The 18,322-nt window shown below is 45.1% G+C and overlaps 1 protein-coding gene across 1 annotated transcript; it reads left to right on the top strand.

The window, feature by feature from the left end:
* ODF1 (outer dense fiber of sperm tails 1) lies at nt 3,750-12,495 on the top strand (the record flags this gene model as incomplete). The annotated part of the gene is given in 2 exon segments (NM_001314333.1): nt 3,750-4,166; nt 11,905-12,495. Coding segments are annotated over 2 exon segments (780 nt in total). The 3' UTR covers nt 12,365-12,495.

An 18,322-nucleotide genomic window follows, 5' to 3' on the forward strand; every position in this document is an offset into this window, starting at 1 on the left:
CGGAAGGACTGATGCTGAAGCTGAAAGTCCAATACTTTGGCCACCTCATGTGAAAAGCTGACTCATTGGAAAGGACTCTGATGCTGGGAGGGATTGGGGGCAGGAGGAGAAGGGGACGACAGAGGATGAGATTGCTGGATGGTATCACACCGACTTGATGGAAATGAGTTTGGGCGAACTCCGGGCGTTGGTGGTGGACAGGGAGGTCTGGCATGCTGCAGTTCATAGGGTCGCAAAGAGTCGGACACGACTGAGCGACTGAAGTGAACGAACGGAATGGCAGAGGGCAGGGGAGGAGAAGAGAGAGTTATTTTATCAGGAGAGGATGCCATGGATGATGGGTAGGAAAAATATTAGATGTCCCTCACAGGAAGACCCAGTGGCAAATCTGCTCAGAGAGATGGCCCTGGAGCCCACCTGGATTATAGCAGAAGAGACCGGAGGTGGACTTAGCAATTCAGGGCAAAGCTGATAATGTGGCAGACAGCATACTATCAGAAATCATTTCATTAAAAAATTGGTGATATTCTTATGGAAGAAACTAAGAAATGACAGAAAAGTCTAGGAAGAGAATTTTTTAAACCATCTTTAATTCCACTACTGAGATATGACCACACTTAATCCTTGAGGGGGACTTTGAACCTGATGTTTAAGCACCAATAACTGCTCGAGGAATATTTTTGTGCCATTGGCCTAATAAATGACTTAGCTGTCGCACCCAGTGAAAGAGACAGAGGAGACCCCTTTGGGCACATAGTTCTATCAATACTGGGGACCAAGCATCCACTTGCCCTCCATCCCATAGAAGGTTCAATCTGGACACCAGCCAAAGTGGCGGAAGCTTCCCCAGACATGGTCCTATATAAGGAAAGCCTCTCATCTCCATTGTACAAACATCCAAGAAATCTTCTTGTGTTTATGCTGCAGGGACATGTGACTCTAGATTGTTCCTGTGGGTTTCTGCAGGTTCTAATGAATTCTATATTGCCCTCTGACATGAATAGATCACATTTCCCTCTGATCTTTAAAGGGGTCACTACCTTTGTTAAGTCACTTGAAATGATGTCAAGAATATGCATCACGATAAAGAGTGCAGTTACTAGGAGGATGGAATCATGGGGCAATCCTAGTTAAAATAAAGCTATAACTATCTTCGTAATGTGTCATGTATAATACAGATGTGTGCGTGCTTAAATTCCTGAACCTATATATTTATGAATTTAAAACTGAGAGCTTGCTTGTTTTGACCTTTGCTGACATTTGCTAAGGGATGGAATTTGCGGTGCTATAAAAGTTCAAAGTCCATCCCTTGGAACTAGAGAAATCTGAACAGTTCCACAATGAACCCTCAGGAAGAGAACAGGCCACATTCCTATTAAGAGTCTACCTTCAGAATTGGATGGAATCACTCTTGAAAGACTTCACCATTTGTCCACAGAGGAGTACTACCCCTCTTTGTTTTTATAACTCATCCCATGTGTCCCCAACTCCAGCCTCCCTCATTCTAATATCTTCAGGGAAATTTGCTTTCTTTACTAAAATGCTTCATCTCTACAGAAAGGGAGTTCCTAGGTCAAGACCGGGGACCACTGGACTTGGTGTAGTGATACACAAAGGACTTCAGCAGTGGGAATTCTTTCTTCTCGTATTTCTTCTATGAGACTTTCATGAGCTCCTTTAATTCTCTCATTTCTTATTATTGTTCTTCAGGAGTCTGCTTTAGCCCTCTTCATTTCTTCAATCTATTTCTCCTCTTGAGTGATCTAGCCCACTCAAGATCCTGAATTTTGTATCTCTGACCTAGCTTTCTCTCAAGTTCCAAACCCACTTAACCACATGGCACTCCACATTTCTACCTTAAAATTGTCACCAGCGCCTCAAACTCATGTCCTCCAAGCTCACTCTTCTTCCCGTGTTTCTTATCTCAGCCAATGGCACCACGACTTGGTCAAGCTAGAAACTTACAAGTCATTACACCTCCCTCACTCTCCCCTCATTCTGTTCACTAAATGCTATTTAATTTTACTCATTTGGTGAATCAATTTTAACCTCCTATTCTGTGCCAGACATCGTGTTGAGGATCTAATGGTGAGCAAAAATAATTGGTCCCTGCCCTCACGGAGCTTACAGTCCAGTTGGGGAAACAGACAAATGATGAAAGACATATGTGGACTGTTCAGCATATACTCTGGGAAACAGGGAAGCCCTTGAAGGAAGGACATTTAAGAGAAGAGCTAGAGAATGCCTTAGGAGTTAACTAGATCAAGGGCTGGGGTGGGGCGTTCAACTTCTAAGCAGACAACACTGTCCAGGAGGTGGAATGAGAGAGACTTCAAGGAAGCCTTTGCGGCTTATGCAGGGGTAATGGTAACAGAAGAGCCTGGAGAGGTAGGCAGAGGCCCTACCATTCACCGCCTTGTGAGGATACTGGGCCTTCTCCTGAGGACAGAGAAGAGTCTGAAGACTTTGAGGGGAGGGTAGAGTCAAAGGGTAATAGATTTATGTATGAACAGCACTCTGGCTACAATGTGGAGAGTGGATTCAGTAGGGCCTGAGCAGATGTGGGAGGGTAGAGGAAGACGGCCCATTGGCTTCCTTCCTGCCGCTCTTGTGGCCATGGTCCCCAGCCCTGAATTTGTCTCCTGCCTTCCAGCAGAAGACATTGCTACTGTTCCCTCCTCATGCTCCATCTTCTTACCTGCCAATTTCTCTCAACAGAAAGGAAACCCAGTGAGTCTACACTGTGCTCAAAATAAAGTTCAAATGCCCTAACTGGCCACAAGTTCCTTTAAACCTGGCCCTTGTCTCCCTCTCCAAAGCCACCTCCAACCACTAGTCCTCAAGTACCCTATGCCTTGGTCCACTAAAAGGGAATTTGAGAGGCGGAGAGCACTTTGAGGGGAATGGCCCAGAGGAGCAGAAGCAACCAAGCCAAGGCTGAGGGTTGAGCCCCAGGTCCAGCGTGTTGACCCAGCTAAGTACACAGGAAACTGGCCCAAGTCAGGGTCTCAGGCAACTTCAGGCAGGTGGCTCTGAGTATCAAGGACCAACACTTGGGAAGCACTTGGGAATAGGGCATCTGGCAGCTTGGATGTAGGACCAGAGGCATAGTTGCTGTGAAGTGGTGACAAGGACAAGACTGAGCTTTGAGAGATGGGAGCTTAAGAGCAGGACCCTGGTCACAGGAGAACTGAGGTCCTAGGATAGCCAGGATGCCAGCTGATAAAGAAGGGGCAGGACCCAGATATGGGAGGCTCAGAAGGTCAAGGACAAAGGCTGACTCAAGGTTAGCTTGGTAAGGAGAACCCCTGGGGAGCTCTTAATATTCTACCTATAAAGGAATAGAAGCCAGAATGAATCCTAGAGTAAAAGGGGCAAGGCTAGATGTTGAGGCTGGAGTGAGAAGGTCCTGAAGGAAGGAGCCAGGCAGCTCCTTCCACCCTGCACACTACGGTCTTCATCGCGGTGGCTAATCCACGGGACACACACAAGTCAAGGGCAGCACGATTTAGCCCAATAAACCCTAAGGAACTGTGATGACTGGGGGGGCCCATCCCACTTCAAGGTGAATGAAATCTTAGCATTAGGGTGGTTCTGAGAGTAGCTCTGCAACTCTAAGGAGGCCCTCCGGAGACCTTGGCTGGGTACAGTTCTCATGGTAACCGAAAGACTATGACATACTTAAGAGGGTGGTGAGGTCATAGAACCCAAGCTTTATAAAGTAAGTGAACCATGTGTGCCTCATTTATTTTTAAAAGAAACCTCTGAGAAGAGCTTAGAACAATTTTTTTCCCCCCCGAGTGCCATTTCCCAAAGGTACTCACAGAACAATAAGGTGTGACTGTGATGGCTGCACTGAGTTGTCTTTTGGACAGTGTGAGGAGGGACATCAAGAAGGTGGACAGAGAGCTGAGGCAGCTGCGATGCATCGACGAGCTCAGCGCGCGGTGCCTCTGCGACCTGTACGTGCACCCCTACTGCTGCTGCGACCTGCACCCCTACCCCTACTGCCTGTGCTATGCCAAGCGGCCGCGCTCCTGCGGCCTGTGCGACCTCTACCCGTGCTGCCTGTGTGACGTGAAGCTTTACTGTCTTCGCCCGTCTCTCAGGAGTCTGGAGAGGAAAGCCATTAGAGCGATAGAGGATGAGAAGAGAGAGCTTGCCAAGTAAGACAGCACCTTCAGGGCTTTATAGTTGGTGCATTAGCCTCCTAGGGTGGAATCAGGGAGGAGAGGGTGACAATCGATATACGAACAAAGATGAACCGGGTTCAAGATAATGACTCTGGTGACACAGAAAAGATTTAAGGAAAGAAGAGGAAACGGGTCCATAATGGGGACTGTAAGATTCTCCAAAGACAGTGTAATGATGTCGATTGGCAAGGTTGTTTTCGGCTTATGGCAGGAGCGCCAATGTGATAAATAATGTGGCTTCAATGGGGGAAAGAAACAGGGGGCATCATTAAAAAGCTATTGGGAGCAGCAAATGAAACATTTTTTTCTGGTTATGAGTAAAGTGATTTGAGTGTATTTCGGCTTACAGAAATAACTATGGGAGAAGTAATAATAATTGATCAAGTCAAACGTTTGCCAGAGGCTTTAAGAGCAGGGGAGCAAATTGAACAATAGAGGCATTTATTTGGTTTTGTAGGAAATCCTTTCTCCTATTCTCCAACTCTTGATGACTTCAAATTCAGCTGGTATTGGGCTTATTGTCTGCCTCCCCCTTCAACTATAGTAAAGATTGTGTAAAGAGATGACAGAACTGAAGCCACAGTGTTCAGAATACAGTTGAAAAGGTTTTAATTGAACTGGATAATTTTAAATTCACTTTACAAGTTTTTTTGGTTTTCATCACATTTTACTTTTCGCCTGAGAAAACTTTCTTTTTCTGTCTACTTATGCCATTTAGTCTGTAACTATGATAGAAAAAATAGTTGAAAGCATTGTCACCTGGTTAAACAAATTATGGTGCATTCATGCATTGGGATAATATGTAGCTGTAAAAAGAACTGATGAAGCATTTTAAGTATTGTCATACTAAGGGAAAAAAGGTGCAGAAAAACTACTTAATATGCTACTATTTTTTTAAAAGATGGCACAAATAGATGATCTTTTTATTTAATTATATTTGACATAATATTCTATGAATTTAAGGTGTACAATGTTGCAAATTTCATACATTTATATATTATGATTGCCATTGTAGCAATAATTAGCTATCTCTATTGTGCTACACAGGGGCTTCCCTAGTGGCTCAGTGGTAAAGAATCCTTCTGCCAATGCAGGAAATGAGGGTTTGATCCCTGGGTTGGGAAGATTCCCTGGAGAAGGAAATAGCAACACACGCCAGTATTCTTGCCTGGGAAATCCCAGGGACAGAGGAGCCTGGTGGGCTACAGTCCATGGGGTCGCAAAGAGTTAGACAGGACTTAGTGACTAAACACGGAGGAGGCAATGGCACCCCACTCCAGTACTCTTGCCTGGAAAATCCCATGGACGGAGGAGCCTAGAAAGCTGTGGTCCATGGGGTCGCTGAAGGTCAGACACGACTGAGCAACTTCACTTTCACTTTTCACTTTCATGCATTGGAGAAGGAAATGGCAACCCACTCCAGTGTTCTTGCCTGGAGAATCCCAGGGACGGGGGAGCCTGGTGGGCTGCACAGAGTTGGACACGACTGAAGTCTAAACAACAACAAACTGTGTAACATATTTCTTTTTAGTGATTGGATTGATTAAGCCCTAGCCTCTTATCCAGTTTGATGATTATAATACAACGTTTCTTTTGTCTACATTTACTATACTGTGCATTAGATCTCTAGGACTTACTACTCATTGCCAGTTTGTATCCTTAAACAATGTCCTTCTTATCCCAGTGATAAGATTAATAGATTAGATGATAGATTAGACAGAGAGACAGATATATTAACAGATGAATAGATAGGAAGAAAGAAAAAGGAGGGAAGGGAACAAGGAAGGAAGGGGAGAGAGGAGGGGGAGAGAGGGGAAGAAAGAAAAAGAAAAAGAAAGATGACAATGGATGGATGGATGGATGAAGACAGAAAGAGAATGAAGCCCTTGACAACAGGGACAGTGATGATTCCCTGGAAAGGGCAATAGAACAATTATTGTCTAGGTCATCGGTCACCAAAGGTCAGTAATGAACTTCCTTCAATAGTCTGAGATGGGACCATTGCCAAATAAACTCGTCTACACTCAATCTGAACCAGTTTTAATTTTTACCCCATCAAGTATCAAGTTACATAAATGTCATGCAAGGGCCCTTTTTAAAAAATATTCGGTCTGAATGAAGGGCTACTTGTGAGCAGCCTGTGTCTGCCTCCCCGTGCCTCTGACTATTCAAATACTTGCTCCAAGTCTGCTCAGTCTGTCTCCAGGCTCTCCAGGTGAGCTCTGTACCAGCTGGGCACCCTCTGCCTACTCTGAGAGTCTCTACTTAATGATCTGCAGTAGACACGACTTCAAGCTTAAATCTCAGCAGTATGGTTTATATAAGAGGTAACACTTGCTATGGTTTGTGATACTTTGCCTGCTGATGTCTGGATTTTTCGCTAATTTTTTTCATACTGTGGCCTGCAGCAGTATATGAAGCTGCTGCTGTCTTCTGAGATCTCTGAACTGGTAATCCTGAGTTCATTTCAGAAATGACCTCAGGTCTGCCCTCTTCCCCGCTGCTTTTCTTCCTATTCAGACCACCTTGGGAAACTCCTATGCTCTATTTCTAACAGCTTGACATTTCACTGTCCTGAAAAGCTTAGAGTTACCTGCAAACCTAAATATTCAAATTTCTGAATATGAATGAAAATGTTAAAGCCTGGTCCAGCTCTAGTCCCAGAGGACTCCCACTAATTTTTTTTTTTTTTTCAGTGAAATGCCTCTTTTCTTATCTCTCAGCTCCCAACCCATGACTGAATGGATTCAGAAATATCATGTTGATTCGATTTTTAAAAAACAGTCTTTGTTGTGAAACCTTCCCAAGGCTTTTAGAATTTAGAAAACATATGCACGTGACCTTTTACCCTTTAAAGCAAAAGCTAGCAGTTTGGTTAGGTATGACATGTCCTCTTAGGTGCCAGGACATGTTATCCAGAAGCTTCTTTGCCCAATGCAGAAGATGCCTTGGTCTATAGTTGCCATGGCCCCACTGGAATTGTTTTTCTGTGTGAGAGTCTGTGTGCTCCGTCTTTGGGTGTTCCGTTAATAATGGGCAAGAAGTTTTGGCAGGCCATATAATTTCCCCCAAAAGTCACTTGAGCCTTCCTGAGTGTGTATTTGATTGGTGTGTATTTGATTGTGTGCCTGTATTTTTAGTTTGGGTACAGAAGGTCCAAATTCTTTCCATTGTTTACTGAGCAGCTACTTCTAAAGACACCTTGGCAGTATCTTCAATAGTGGAGACCCAAGTAAGCACTTCCATTTCATTAGCTTCTTTGAAATTCTTTTCTTCTGCCCCAATTACTTTTGTACTCTAAGCACTAGCCTTTTCCCTGACCCTTCCTTCCTTCCGCTTCTGAATTGAGAGAGACTGAAGTTACTGAGTTTGATTTCTCTTGTAAGAAACCATGAGACCAGCCTGATGTAAGTTTGCACTTGAATCACCCCTGCATTTCGTGGGCTTCCTGTCCTCTGTACGCAAATGGTAGAAACAAAGCCAGCCCCTCCTCAATCCTGCCCTTAGAAGTGAAGTTCCTCAGTCGTGTGCGACTCTTTGCAATCCCATGGACTGTAGTTTACCTGGCTCCTCCTTCCATGGAATTTTCCAGGCAAGAGTACTGGAATGGCTTGCCATTTCCTTCTCCAGGGGATCTTCCCGACCTGGGAACTGAACCCGGGTCTCCCACATTGCAGGCAGATGCTTTACCCTCTGGGTAAGAGCCATCCTGCCCTTAGGAGTTCATTATCTAATTATAGCTCATATTGGAGTGGCTCCAACACCTGGCTCTAGTGTTCGTGGGCAAATAAACCTTGATTTGCAGCTGCACCTAGGAATGCCCTAGGCTCAACGCTGGGCCCTTTGCAGGTACCTGGAAATTCATCCTGAGACTGCTTCCGTCCACTCATCCAAGTATCCTTGGCCAATCTGCAGCTCAAGAAGTTCCCTTAAAAAACCCCCCACATCAGAGGCATCATCTTCTGAGAACTCTGAAACCAGCCTTCTCATTTCCTTTTACCCCTCACACTCTGAGTATGAAGTTCTCCCTGAATCACCCTCCTTGGGGGAGGCTGATGACTGTCAGCCCCCAGAGTGCATTTTTTTTGTGGTTTAGCAGTGCCTCCCTGGGTTTTAAGCCCTCAGGCAAATCACTCCACTCCCCCTACCCACCTCATTCTTTGACCCGAAGATCAGGGCATAGTCACACTGTGGGAAGCCAGCAGAGAGGAACCCAGGGGCTCTGTGGCTTTACCTAACGGCTGGCGGCAGGCTGACTCTCCCACGGAGCAGAGAGCTCGCTCTTTCCCTCTGTGACCTTGCAGAGCTGGAAGCAAGCTGGGCCCCTCGTCCCCTCTCACCGCAATCTCTTTGTACCCATAGGTCTCAGGGCCCAGGCACCCAGGGCAGCAGGAGTCGGAGTTGCTGCCCCTGCAGGCCAAGGGCATGTCCATTATTTAGCCTTAGTGTTTAATGACACAGGACTTGGGGCTTGGCCACTTAAAGCCTCATATTTCGGGGAAGTCTGTGTAAGGTGGAGACTGATAAAGAGACTTACCTTTATCGAGTGAAAATCAAGTGCCTAGCACATCATCTTCATTTAATTCTTGCAACATCTTGGCCAACTTAGAGATGATGAAACAGAGTCAGGGCAACGTTCTTGATCCTCAGGATACAGGAAGCCGGGACTTGAGGCCAGGTTTGCCAGAGTTCTGGAATCAACATGCTTAAACGGCCTGGTCAGCAATGGTCGCAGTGATCTGCTGTCTGAACCCAGAAGCCAGCATCACCTGGAACTTGTTAGAAACGCAAATTCCTGGTTCCCTCCTCGGACCAGCTGAATCAGAAACTCCAGGGTGAGGCCCAGACACCTGTGTTTGAACAAGTGCCACAGGTGTTCAGATGCACCTGTGGCGCCACCTTGTTCCCGCTGAGAGTCATACTTCTCCAGTATCATCCAAAACCAGGAGAGAGACAAGGCAAGGAGACAGGAAGAGGCAAAAGAAGAGGGAAAGATGTGTTGGAAAGGAACAAGTAAGCTGAATGGGCTACTGGCAGGGGTCTAAGGAGAAAAAGTAACTAGAGGAAGGGCGGTCATCCTCTGGTTCAGCGTAGAGACTGGCCTTCTCGTCATCCTCTTCTCACCTTATTCGTCACTCGGCAGAAAACTGATTCATCTCTTTGTGAAGATGGCTGGCAGTATCACTCCCCTTTGCTCTGGGCAGAATCACATTCAGGAGCGTGGTCATACCTTCAGGTGAAATCCAGTTTCAGTCGGGAGGGGAGGTGACACCCCAGAGTGGCAGGCAAACAGCGCTGCCCACTCGCTCTTCCCCAGTTTTCCTAAGAGGCTTCTGCCAGCCACCAAAGAGGCTGACTTGCCCCTGTTGACCGTGACCAACCTCCGCCCTCATGATCACAGTAAAGCAGGCCATCTCCCTTTACCCAGAACCTCACAGAGCCAAGGAAAATCTCATGTAGGGTGATGGTACACTGCCAGGCAGGAGTCAGGTTGCAAGTCCGGAGCTGAATCTAATGAGTAAAACGAGGCTTATACAATTTCTCCTAAACCCACACATCCCTACAGGTCACACCTGACCTAGGAGCAAAAGAAAGAAACCTGATCCAGCCAAGACTTCCGGGACAATTTCCTGAGGGTCCCCGTGCATCTGCTGCAGTGGAGAGGGGGCCACAGTGACAGGAATAGTGGAAGAGGGGGACATCTAAGCAAAATCCAAAGCAAACAAGAATTTAGACCCCAAGACTTAGATTGCTGAGAAGAGGAGATGGATCTGGGAGCTGGCTTTGGCTTGTAGATCGGGCTCCCAGATCCATCTCCTGCAGAAGGCAAGAGGGCTTTTGTGGTCTGTTAAAAAAGAAAAAATAGTCCATCTCTTTATTTGTACTTTGAGTTTTCTGGGCTTACCAGGTGGCGCTAGTGGTTAAAAACCCATCTGCCAATTTAGGAGACATGAGACTCAGGTTCGATCCCTGGGTTAGGAAGATCCCCTGGAGAAGGGCATGGCTACCCACTCCAGTGTTATTGCCTGGAGAATCCCATGGACAGAGGAGCCAGGTGGGCTGCAGTCCACGGGGTCACAGAGTCGACCATGACTGAAGCGACCGAGCACAGCACATTTTGAGTTTTCTACAGTGAACTTGTGTAACTTATGTAACAAAAAGCAGTAAGTGTATAAACAAAATTCAGCATAAAAAGTCAGAATAAAAAATATATCTCAGATTAAACACCCAATCAGAGTCCAGACTACTCAAACCAGCAGAGGTTCTAAAAAGCACACATGCCAAGACCTCCCTTTGGAGGCCAAAGATGCAAGATTTGCCAGGAGTGGCTCTTAGAATACAGATTTTTTTTTTCTTTAATGTTAGGGAGTAAACAGAAGAGCATTTCAGAGCATTAGGGGGTCTTTGGAAGGCTCAGGCAATTAGAAAGAAAGTGGTCCCTGAGGAGGCCCAGAGCAGGCAGGGCTGATGCCAGGCCCCCAAGACTGAGTGTCTGGGTCCTCATGCTGAGAGCTCAGTCTAAGTGATGGTTAAAATCATGACCTTGGCATTAAACAGGGCTGGATTTGAATCTAGGCTCTGCACTTACCACCTTCAGCATCTCCCCATCTACAAAACAGTGACAATTCCACCGCGTGACAGGGTTCTCATGAAGGTCAAACGAAACAATGCCTCCAATGGCTTAGTGCTTTCCATGGCACATTGTGGGACACACACACACACACAGGCAACAGACAAAAGCCTGTCGTGCTAACCGTGCTCGGAGCACTGGTATATAGGTCCTTTTCATTCATTAACTAATTTGTCTCATGAAACCCCTAGAAATGGGTTACTGGTATTGTCCCAGTTTTACAGATGAGGAAACTGAGGCAAAGAGAGGTTAAGAAGCCTGCCCAGGGTTCCATAACTAATAAGACAAGGAGTTGAGATTTAAATGCAAGAGAAAGTGCTGATCATTTTGTAATGGACAAAAGTATCAAATCACTATGTTGTGCCCCAGGAATGTTGTAGGTCAATTATACTTTAGAAGAACCCAACCAACAAATCAACCAGACAGAAAAAGAGATCAGATTTGTGGTTACTAGAGGGATGAGGAAGGGGGAGGATTGGATAAAGGTGGTCGAAAGGTACAAACTTCCAGTTATAAGGTAAATAAGTACTAGGCATGTAATATACAATATGATTAATTAACAGTGCTGTAGGTTGTATATGAAAGTTAAGAGACTAAATCCTAGGTGTTCTCATCACAAGGAAAAAGATCTTTCTGTTTAATTCAGTATCTATATGAAGTGATAGATAATCATTAAACTTACTGAGATAATCATTTCACGATGTATGTTAAGTCAAATCATTATGCTATACACCTTAAATTTACAATGCTGTATGTCAATTATCTCTCAATAAAACTGGAAGAAAAAGAAAATTAAAAATAAACAGTAAAAATAAAAATAAACTTCCAGAGAGATCTGGAAGACCAAACACTCACCGATAGTTAACAAGGGTTTACCTGGGGGAGGGTGTGGTTCCCATGGGCCGACTCTCATTTCTCACTTTACACCTTTCTGTAAAGTTTGACTCCTCACAGTGACTAGTGTTTACTTCAGCTGGGTTTTTGTTTTTTAATAGAGGTTAAAATGCTGCTTGTCAAGTTGTGTCTGAGCCCCACCGTCTGAGCTTCTCCCTCCCACCCTTTCCTTTTCCTAAACTCCAGACTGAGAAGAACAACAAATAGAATTCTGGCGTCCTCTTGCTGTAGCAGTAACATTTTAGGATCGGTGAACGTGTGCGGCTTTGAACCGGATCAAGTCAAGGTGAGAGTGAAGGACGGAAAGGTGTGCGTGTCGGCCGAGCGCGAGAACAGATACGACTGCCTGGGGTCGAAAAAATACAGCTACATGAACATCTGCAAAGAGTTCAGCTTGCCCCCGTGCGTGGACGAGAAGGACGTGACGTACTCCTACGGGCTCGGCAGTTGTGTCAAGATCGAGTCTCCCTGCTACCCTTGCACGTCTCCCTGTAACCCCTGTAACCCCTGTAGCCCCTGTAGCCCCTGTAACCCCTGTAACCCCTGCAGCCCCTGTAGCCCCTGCAGCCCCTGTAACCCCTGTGACCCCTGTAACCCCTGCTATCCTTGTGGGAGCCGGTTTTCCTGTAGGAAGATGATCTTGTAAAGCGTAGGAACCTAGGACTTAGTAGACTAAGTCATGTACCCAGCCAGGCAGCTCTTCCAGTGTTTCTCTCCCCCTTCGCGTGGCCCGTGTTATTCAAGAACATAGGAAACTGAATACATAACTGCAACCCACTGGCGTGTGCAAGTCTTTTGGTTCAACCCCCACTCCTGAGCCCCACCTGGTTAGTGGGCATCGGAAGGATGAAGGGATGGGCATGGAAGGTGAATGGTGACGTCTGCCCTCCCGTGTGCTACTTCACACCCCACTAATGCCAAAACCCGGGAAAAGAGATTTTGTGGGTTGGCATCCTCACATGTTGCTTTTCCAAATGAGCCAGTGACATGACCTAGTCCAGAAAATAAACAATCAAAGCAGAAAACGAGACTAGTTAGGATTGAAGACTAACACTTTTTCAAAGCTGCTATGGTAGGGAGCATTGGAGAGAAACTGACTCCCCAAGGGACACGTGGTTGGGTTTTGACTGGGGGCAACGAACAGAGTACAAATGTATGGGGGGAGCAAGCCCACTGACAGAGGGTAGGGTGGCCATACAGCTGCTGTTTCTCAACATTCCTGTGATTTGGGGGAAGGGCCAGCTGTGGCTCGGGGTGGTTTGCAAACTCCTCAGGATTTATTTCAACTATGCTTTCCTCAGTCCCTAAAACTACTTCAAGGCACAGAAGTTCAATCCAACATTCATGAGTGAAAAGTACAGCTTTCACAAAATGATAGCATAGCTCACCTGAACTTGGATCCTCACAGACACGGCCCATGAGTCACTCAAGCACCAAGGCAGAAATAAGTGTAAAGAAGAGGGAGATGATGAGGCGGGATCAGAATGAGGACATGGGCTGATTTCACGTCTGACTTTTACAAGGAACATAAAGCCTACACGTTTGCAGAGTAAGTCTCTTTACTAGTCTCAGCTGCACGTGGGTTAAAGCCTTGGTTGCACATGGGAATCACTTGGGAACCTTTAAAAACATGGATGCCAAACCATAAAGAGAAAAAAGACAAGCCACACACACACAATAAACAAAAGCAAAAAAAAATTAAGAGAATGTTTTATAAAAGGAAAAAAAAACACATTGAGATTTTTAAAAGTCTTCCCAGGTAAGACTTTGAATCACACAGGTAAGGTTGAGAAACCCTGGATGGGATCTTAAAGCTCTCCCATCCCTGTTTCTTTAAAAGTTTCCTTCAAGGTTAAAGAATATTGATGGTGATAGAAAACATAGTTTGCTTTTAGCTGAGGGAAATAATGGCCCACTAATACGGGTGATAGATATAAAATATTGAACATTTCAAAAATGTATTACCTAGCAACTAGGTATAAATGAATGTTTGTGTGTACCAAATGGTAAGTTACCTTTATAAGTGTCTTGCCACACTTTGATTACATGTTTATAAATATTCTAGTTTCTAAGTAACACATTTTTAAAATGGATTTTGAAAAAATTTCATGCTGTTGGGTCAGGGGAATCCGGCTGGGGTCTTGAATAAGTGGGAATCCCTGTCCTCTGGAGGGTGCCATTCCAGGGCATGCTTGGTGAGAGTCCATGCTCTTATTCACCTACCCACCTGCTCACCCCCTTGTTGGTCCAGATTCATTCATTTACTAACCTGCCAAGCCAGACTTATCCATTTAAATACCAGATACTGTGTTCTATACACTCTTCACCAATGCCTCAAATTCAAGAAGGTGCTTGGAGAGGTTGGGAGAGGAGGGAGTTCTGAAGAAACTGAATTTACAAGGACTAGGAGAGGCTGGAGGGGCATTCTGGATGCACCTTGGGCATTTCTGGAAAATGCATTGATGACATCACCGCCTCGAAGGATCCCTCAGGGAAGCCAGAGGCCACCCCTCAGCTGGAAGCCTGGCCTGTGGTGGTGGGTTAGTTGCCTGAATCTGCTCATCATCCTCACAGGGAAAACTGATATAAAGGCAAGGGTTTGTCTGTTGAGTACCTGCAATGATAGTACCAGGAGCTGTTGTCAATGAGAAGTACCTTTCTAGGAGCTTTGTTCAGTGAAGGCAAGACTAACACCATGATATAACTGTCAAGGGCTTTAGGTGTGCTTCAGACAAGTCAGTAACAGCAAGGGTCCTGGAGCCAGGATGCCAGACAGGGCATGTGAAATCCAGCATTCACTGTTCTATAGACAACTGGTCCCACCACTTAGAATTCCTTCCAGCAGGTCATCTTTCTCTCTACACTATAGAGAGTGCCCCAGGGATGTGGGCATGACCCTGTGTGGCTGGAATAACTTCTGCTCTTGATGGAATAGGGACCACCAAGCATCAGAATATCTGAAAGTTCAATCTGGAAGGTTTGGGGTCGGGGTGGGGGGCGGCAACATTCCCTTTCTTCTTCTAAAACTTCAGTGAAAACTGAGTTTTCATATACTAAGAAAAATGTTTAAAAAAAAAAATGACCAGAGAAGAGTTTTAGTCTACTTTGTGATTTTTTTAAAATAAAACAATCATTTTTCTAACATTCATGAATTTGTAGGTCAGAAATTTAGGAAGGGTGTGGTGGAATGCCTTGTCTTTGCTCCAGGTGAAACTCAGGTGACTGGAGTCTTCTAGAGGCTTCTTCACCATCTGGCACCAGGCTGGGATGATTCCAGGGCTGGGCTGGGATTTCAGATGAAAAATCTTACAAAGGTATACAAAGTGTCACAGTTTATTATACATATAAATAACTGCTTTTATTGAAAGCAATACAACAACATGAATGATGATATTCGGCATCAAAAATGTTTCCACTAGCGGAAATGTAAACTGATACAGCCACTATGGAAGATGGTATGGTGATTCCTTAAAAAACTAGGAATAAAACCACCATATGACCCAGCAATCCCACTCCTAGATACACCCTAAGGAAACCAAAATTTAAAAAGACACATGTATCCCATTGTTCACTGTAGCACTATTTACAACAGCTAGAACATGGAAGCAATCTAGATGCCCATCAATAGATGAATGGATAAAGAAGTTGTGGTACATATATACAATGGAATATTACTCAGCCATAAAAAAGGAACACCTTTGAGTCAGTTCTAATGAGGTGGATGAACCTAGAACCTATTATACAGAGTGAAATAAGTCAGAAAGAGAAAGTTAAATACCATATTCTAATGCATATATACAGAATCTAGAAAAATGGTACTTAAGAATTTATTTACAGGGCAGCAATGGAGAAACAGATATAGAGAATAGACTTACGGACATGGGGAGAGGGGAGGAGAGGGTGAGATGCATGGAAAGAGTAACACGGAAACTTACATTACCATATGTAAAGTAGATAGCCAATGGGAATTTGCCGTATGGCTCAGGAAACTCAAACAGGGGCTCTGTGTCAACCTAGAGGGGTGGGATGGGGAGGGAGATGGGAAGGAGGTTCCAAAGGGAGGGGATATATGTATACCTATGGCTGATTCATGCTGAGGTTTGACAGAAAACAACAAAATTCTGTAAAGCAATTATCCTTAAAAATAAACATTAAAAAAAAAGAAAACAAGAAGTGGGCAGGATCCAGAAATGGCCAAAACCCAAATCTTAGCCTCTGAGGAGTTCCAGTCTGGTGAGGGAGATAGGCCTATAAAAGGGTAAGTTATAATTTCACTTTATCAAGGTTTCTTGTCTAGATAGAACCAAGCACTGAGGGAACAGAGGATAGAGCCAGTGGCCGGGGGATGGGGGGAGCTGGGCTGACTCAGGCCAGCCATCGCTTTGCCTCGCACGGTCCGAAGTCCTCTCTTCCCGCAGTGGGGTAAGCACAGGGAATGACGAGAACTGCTTCTCCTGGGCCTGTGTAAGTGCTTCTGAGGGAACCTCTTATCCCTCCAGGCTCTTCTTGCTTCTTTCCCTATTTTTCTCCCCGTTTAAGGCCTCATCAGAGTCCAGGCAGCAAAAAGAGCGCACTCAGTTGGGGGTTATGAGGATGCTTCTTAGTGAAGTGGCTATTTATAGAGGTGTGGGAAGCTTCCTCTAAGCAGTAAGAGAGCTGATGCCCACAGCCACTGCCCACCGAGGGAAGGGGCTCACCCACCTGAGCGGCAGAAGCTGAGGAAGACGCATGGTGTGAGTGCCCAGGTGAAAGCTGGCATCCTGGGAGGAGGGCCGCAGGATGGGAGCTGTGACTACATAAGAATGTACTGCTGCCAGGCCTGCCCAGCCCGTGAGGAGTGACAGAGATCAGTACCCATCTCCCCTCCCTCCAAGCTCCAAACCCCTGACTGGGTATCCATTGGCCACCCCCAGTGGGAGAGCCGGAGGTGAGGGAGCCTGTGAAGTGGTCCAGCGAGGTTAGCTGCCCCGGGCCCACGGCAGATCTTCATGCCGAACTTCAGAGTTAACGGAAATCACCCACACTCTTTTCTTCCCTCTCACCTTCTCACCCACAGGGCACCATGCCAGGCATTGAGGAATGATCAATAAGCCAGACCTGGCCCTCGACTTTATGGTGCTTACAGTCTAGGAGGGAAACAACATAAGGGGACACAAGGGTGAGTGAGCTCAGGAAATGAACTCTGGGGCCTGGTTTTGCTTTGCCAAAGTCAGGCCGTATGGGTTCTTGCTTCCAGAACTACGTGTGTCTGAAGGGACTCCATGAAAATCTTTTCTCGGGGATCACCCTAGGAAGCCCAGGTAACTGACCACTCGGAATTCAGAGGCAGAACGCTTCTCAGCCCCAAGTCACTGTCCCCCAGGCCCTCTGTACCTCTTCAGCATTTCTATCTCCTGTTTAAACCTAGGCACTCTTCCTTAATACATAATGGAGGACAGATTCAGAAAACATCTTTCAACCTTGGGATGGAGAAAAACAATCTGGGCAAGTCAGGGTACCCAGAAGCCATAACAAAAATTACAGATATATTCAATGACATTTTTTAATCCTGTGAGGCAAAAATCATGAAGTCGGTGGAGACATAATAGACTAGGGAAAAAAATAGTTGAAACCTGATGAAGTTCAAAGTCCTTAGCAAACAATTTGAAAAGCAAAGGACAACGTAAAAATAGGCAATAAGAATATTTATAGCAGCTTTATTCATAATCTCTAAAAACTGAAAGTGGCCAAGATGTCCTTCAGTAGAACACAGAATGGATAAACTGTGGTACATCCACACAATGGGATATTATTCTGTGATTTAAAAAAATAATACGCTATCAAGTCAGGAAAAGACACGTGTGAACCTCAAATACATATTGTTAAATGAAAGACACTAATCTGAAAAAGTTACCTACTGTATAATTCCAACTATATGAGATTCTGGAGAAGGCAAAACTATAGAGACAGTAAAAACGTCAGTGATTGGCAGGAATTTAATAGGAGTGGGGTAGAGGGTTGAACAGAAGAAGCATGCGATTTTTGTTTTCGGATGGTGAAACTATTCTGTATGATACAGTACTTGTAAATATAGGACACTGTGTATTTGTCAAAATCCATAGACCTTCACAGCACACATAGTGAACCAAGGCATACACATTAAAGTAAGTCATCTAGGCGATTAAGGGACTCCAGGATTGAAAGCACACTGCGATGAAGTAATCTGTACTGGAAATGTAACAAAACACCTCCCTGAAGGAGGTGAGGGGATAGGTGCTGACTGAGGGAACCTTGGAAATGAATGGAGCCATAAGACTAAAGGCAAAAAGAACTGCACATAAAACTGTACTCTGTTTGATGAAGTTTTTCCCATCAGGGTGGGGTTAATGATTCTGATGCTGATATACACGTGTACTGAAAATCAACAATGAAGCGAATATTGTAGGGAGCCAGGATTCTCACTGTTGGAGTGGGCATTTACAAACAAGATGGAAAGGAGGCGAGACTATTCCATGTAGTCATAGAGCTGTGGATATAGGAAGGAATTCATATTCATACAGAAATATTTGTAAATGTGTATAGATACACTGGTTAATAAGTTTACATACATTCCCTTGCTCTGTGT

Source organism: Capra hircus, chromosome 14 (genome assembly GCF_001704415.2).
Source record: "Capra hircus breed San Clemente chromosome 14, ASM170441v1, whole genome shotgun sequence".
Lineage (NCBI taxonomy): Eukaryota > Metazoa > Chordata > Mammalia > Artiodactyla > Bovidae > Capra > Capra hircus.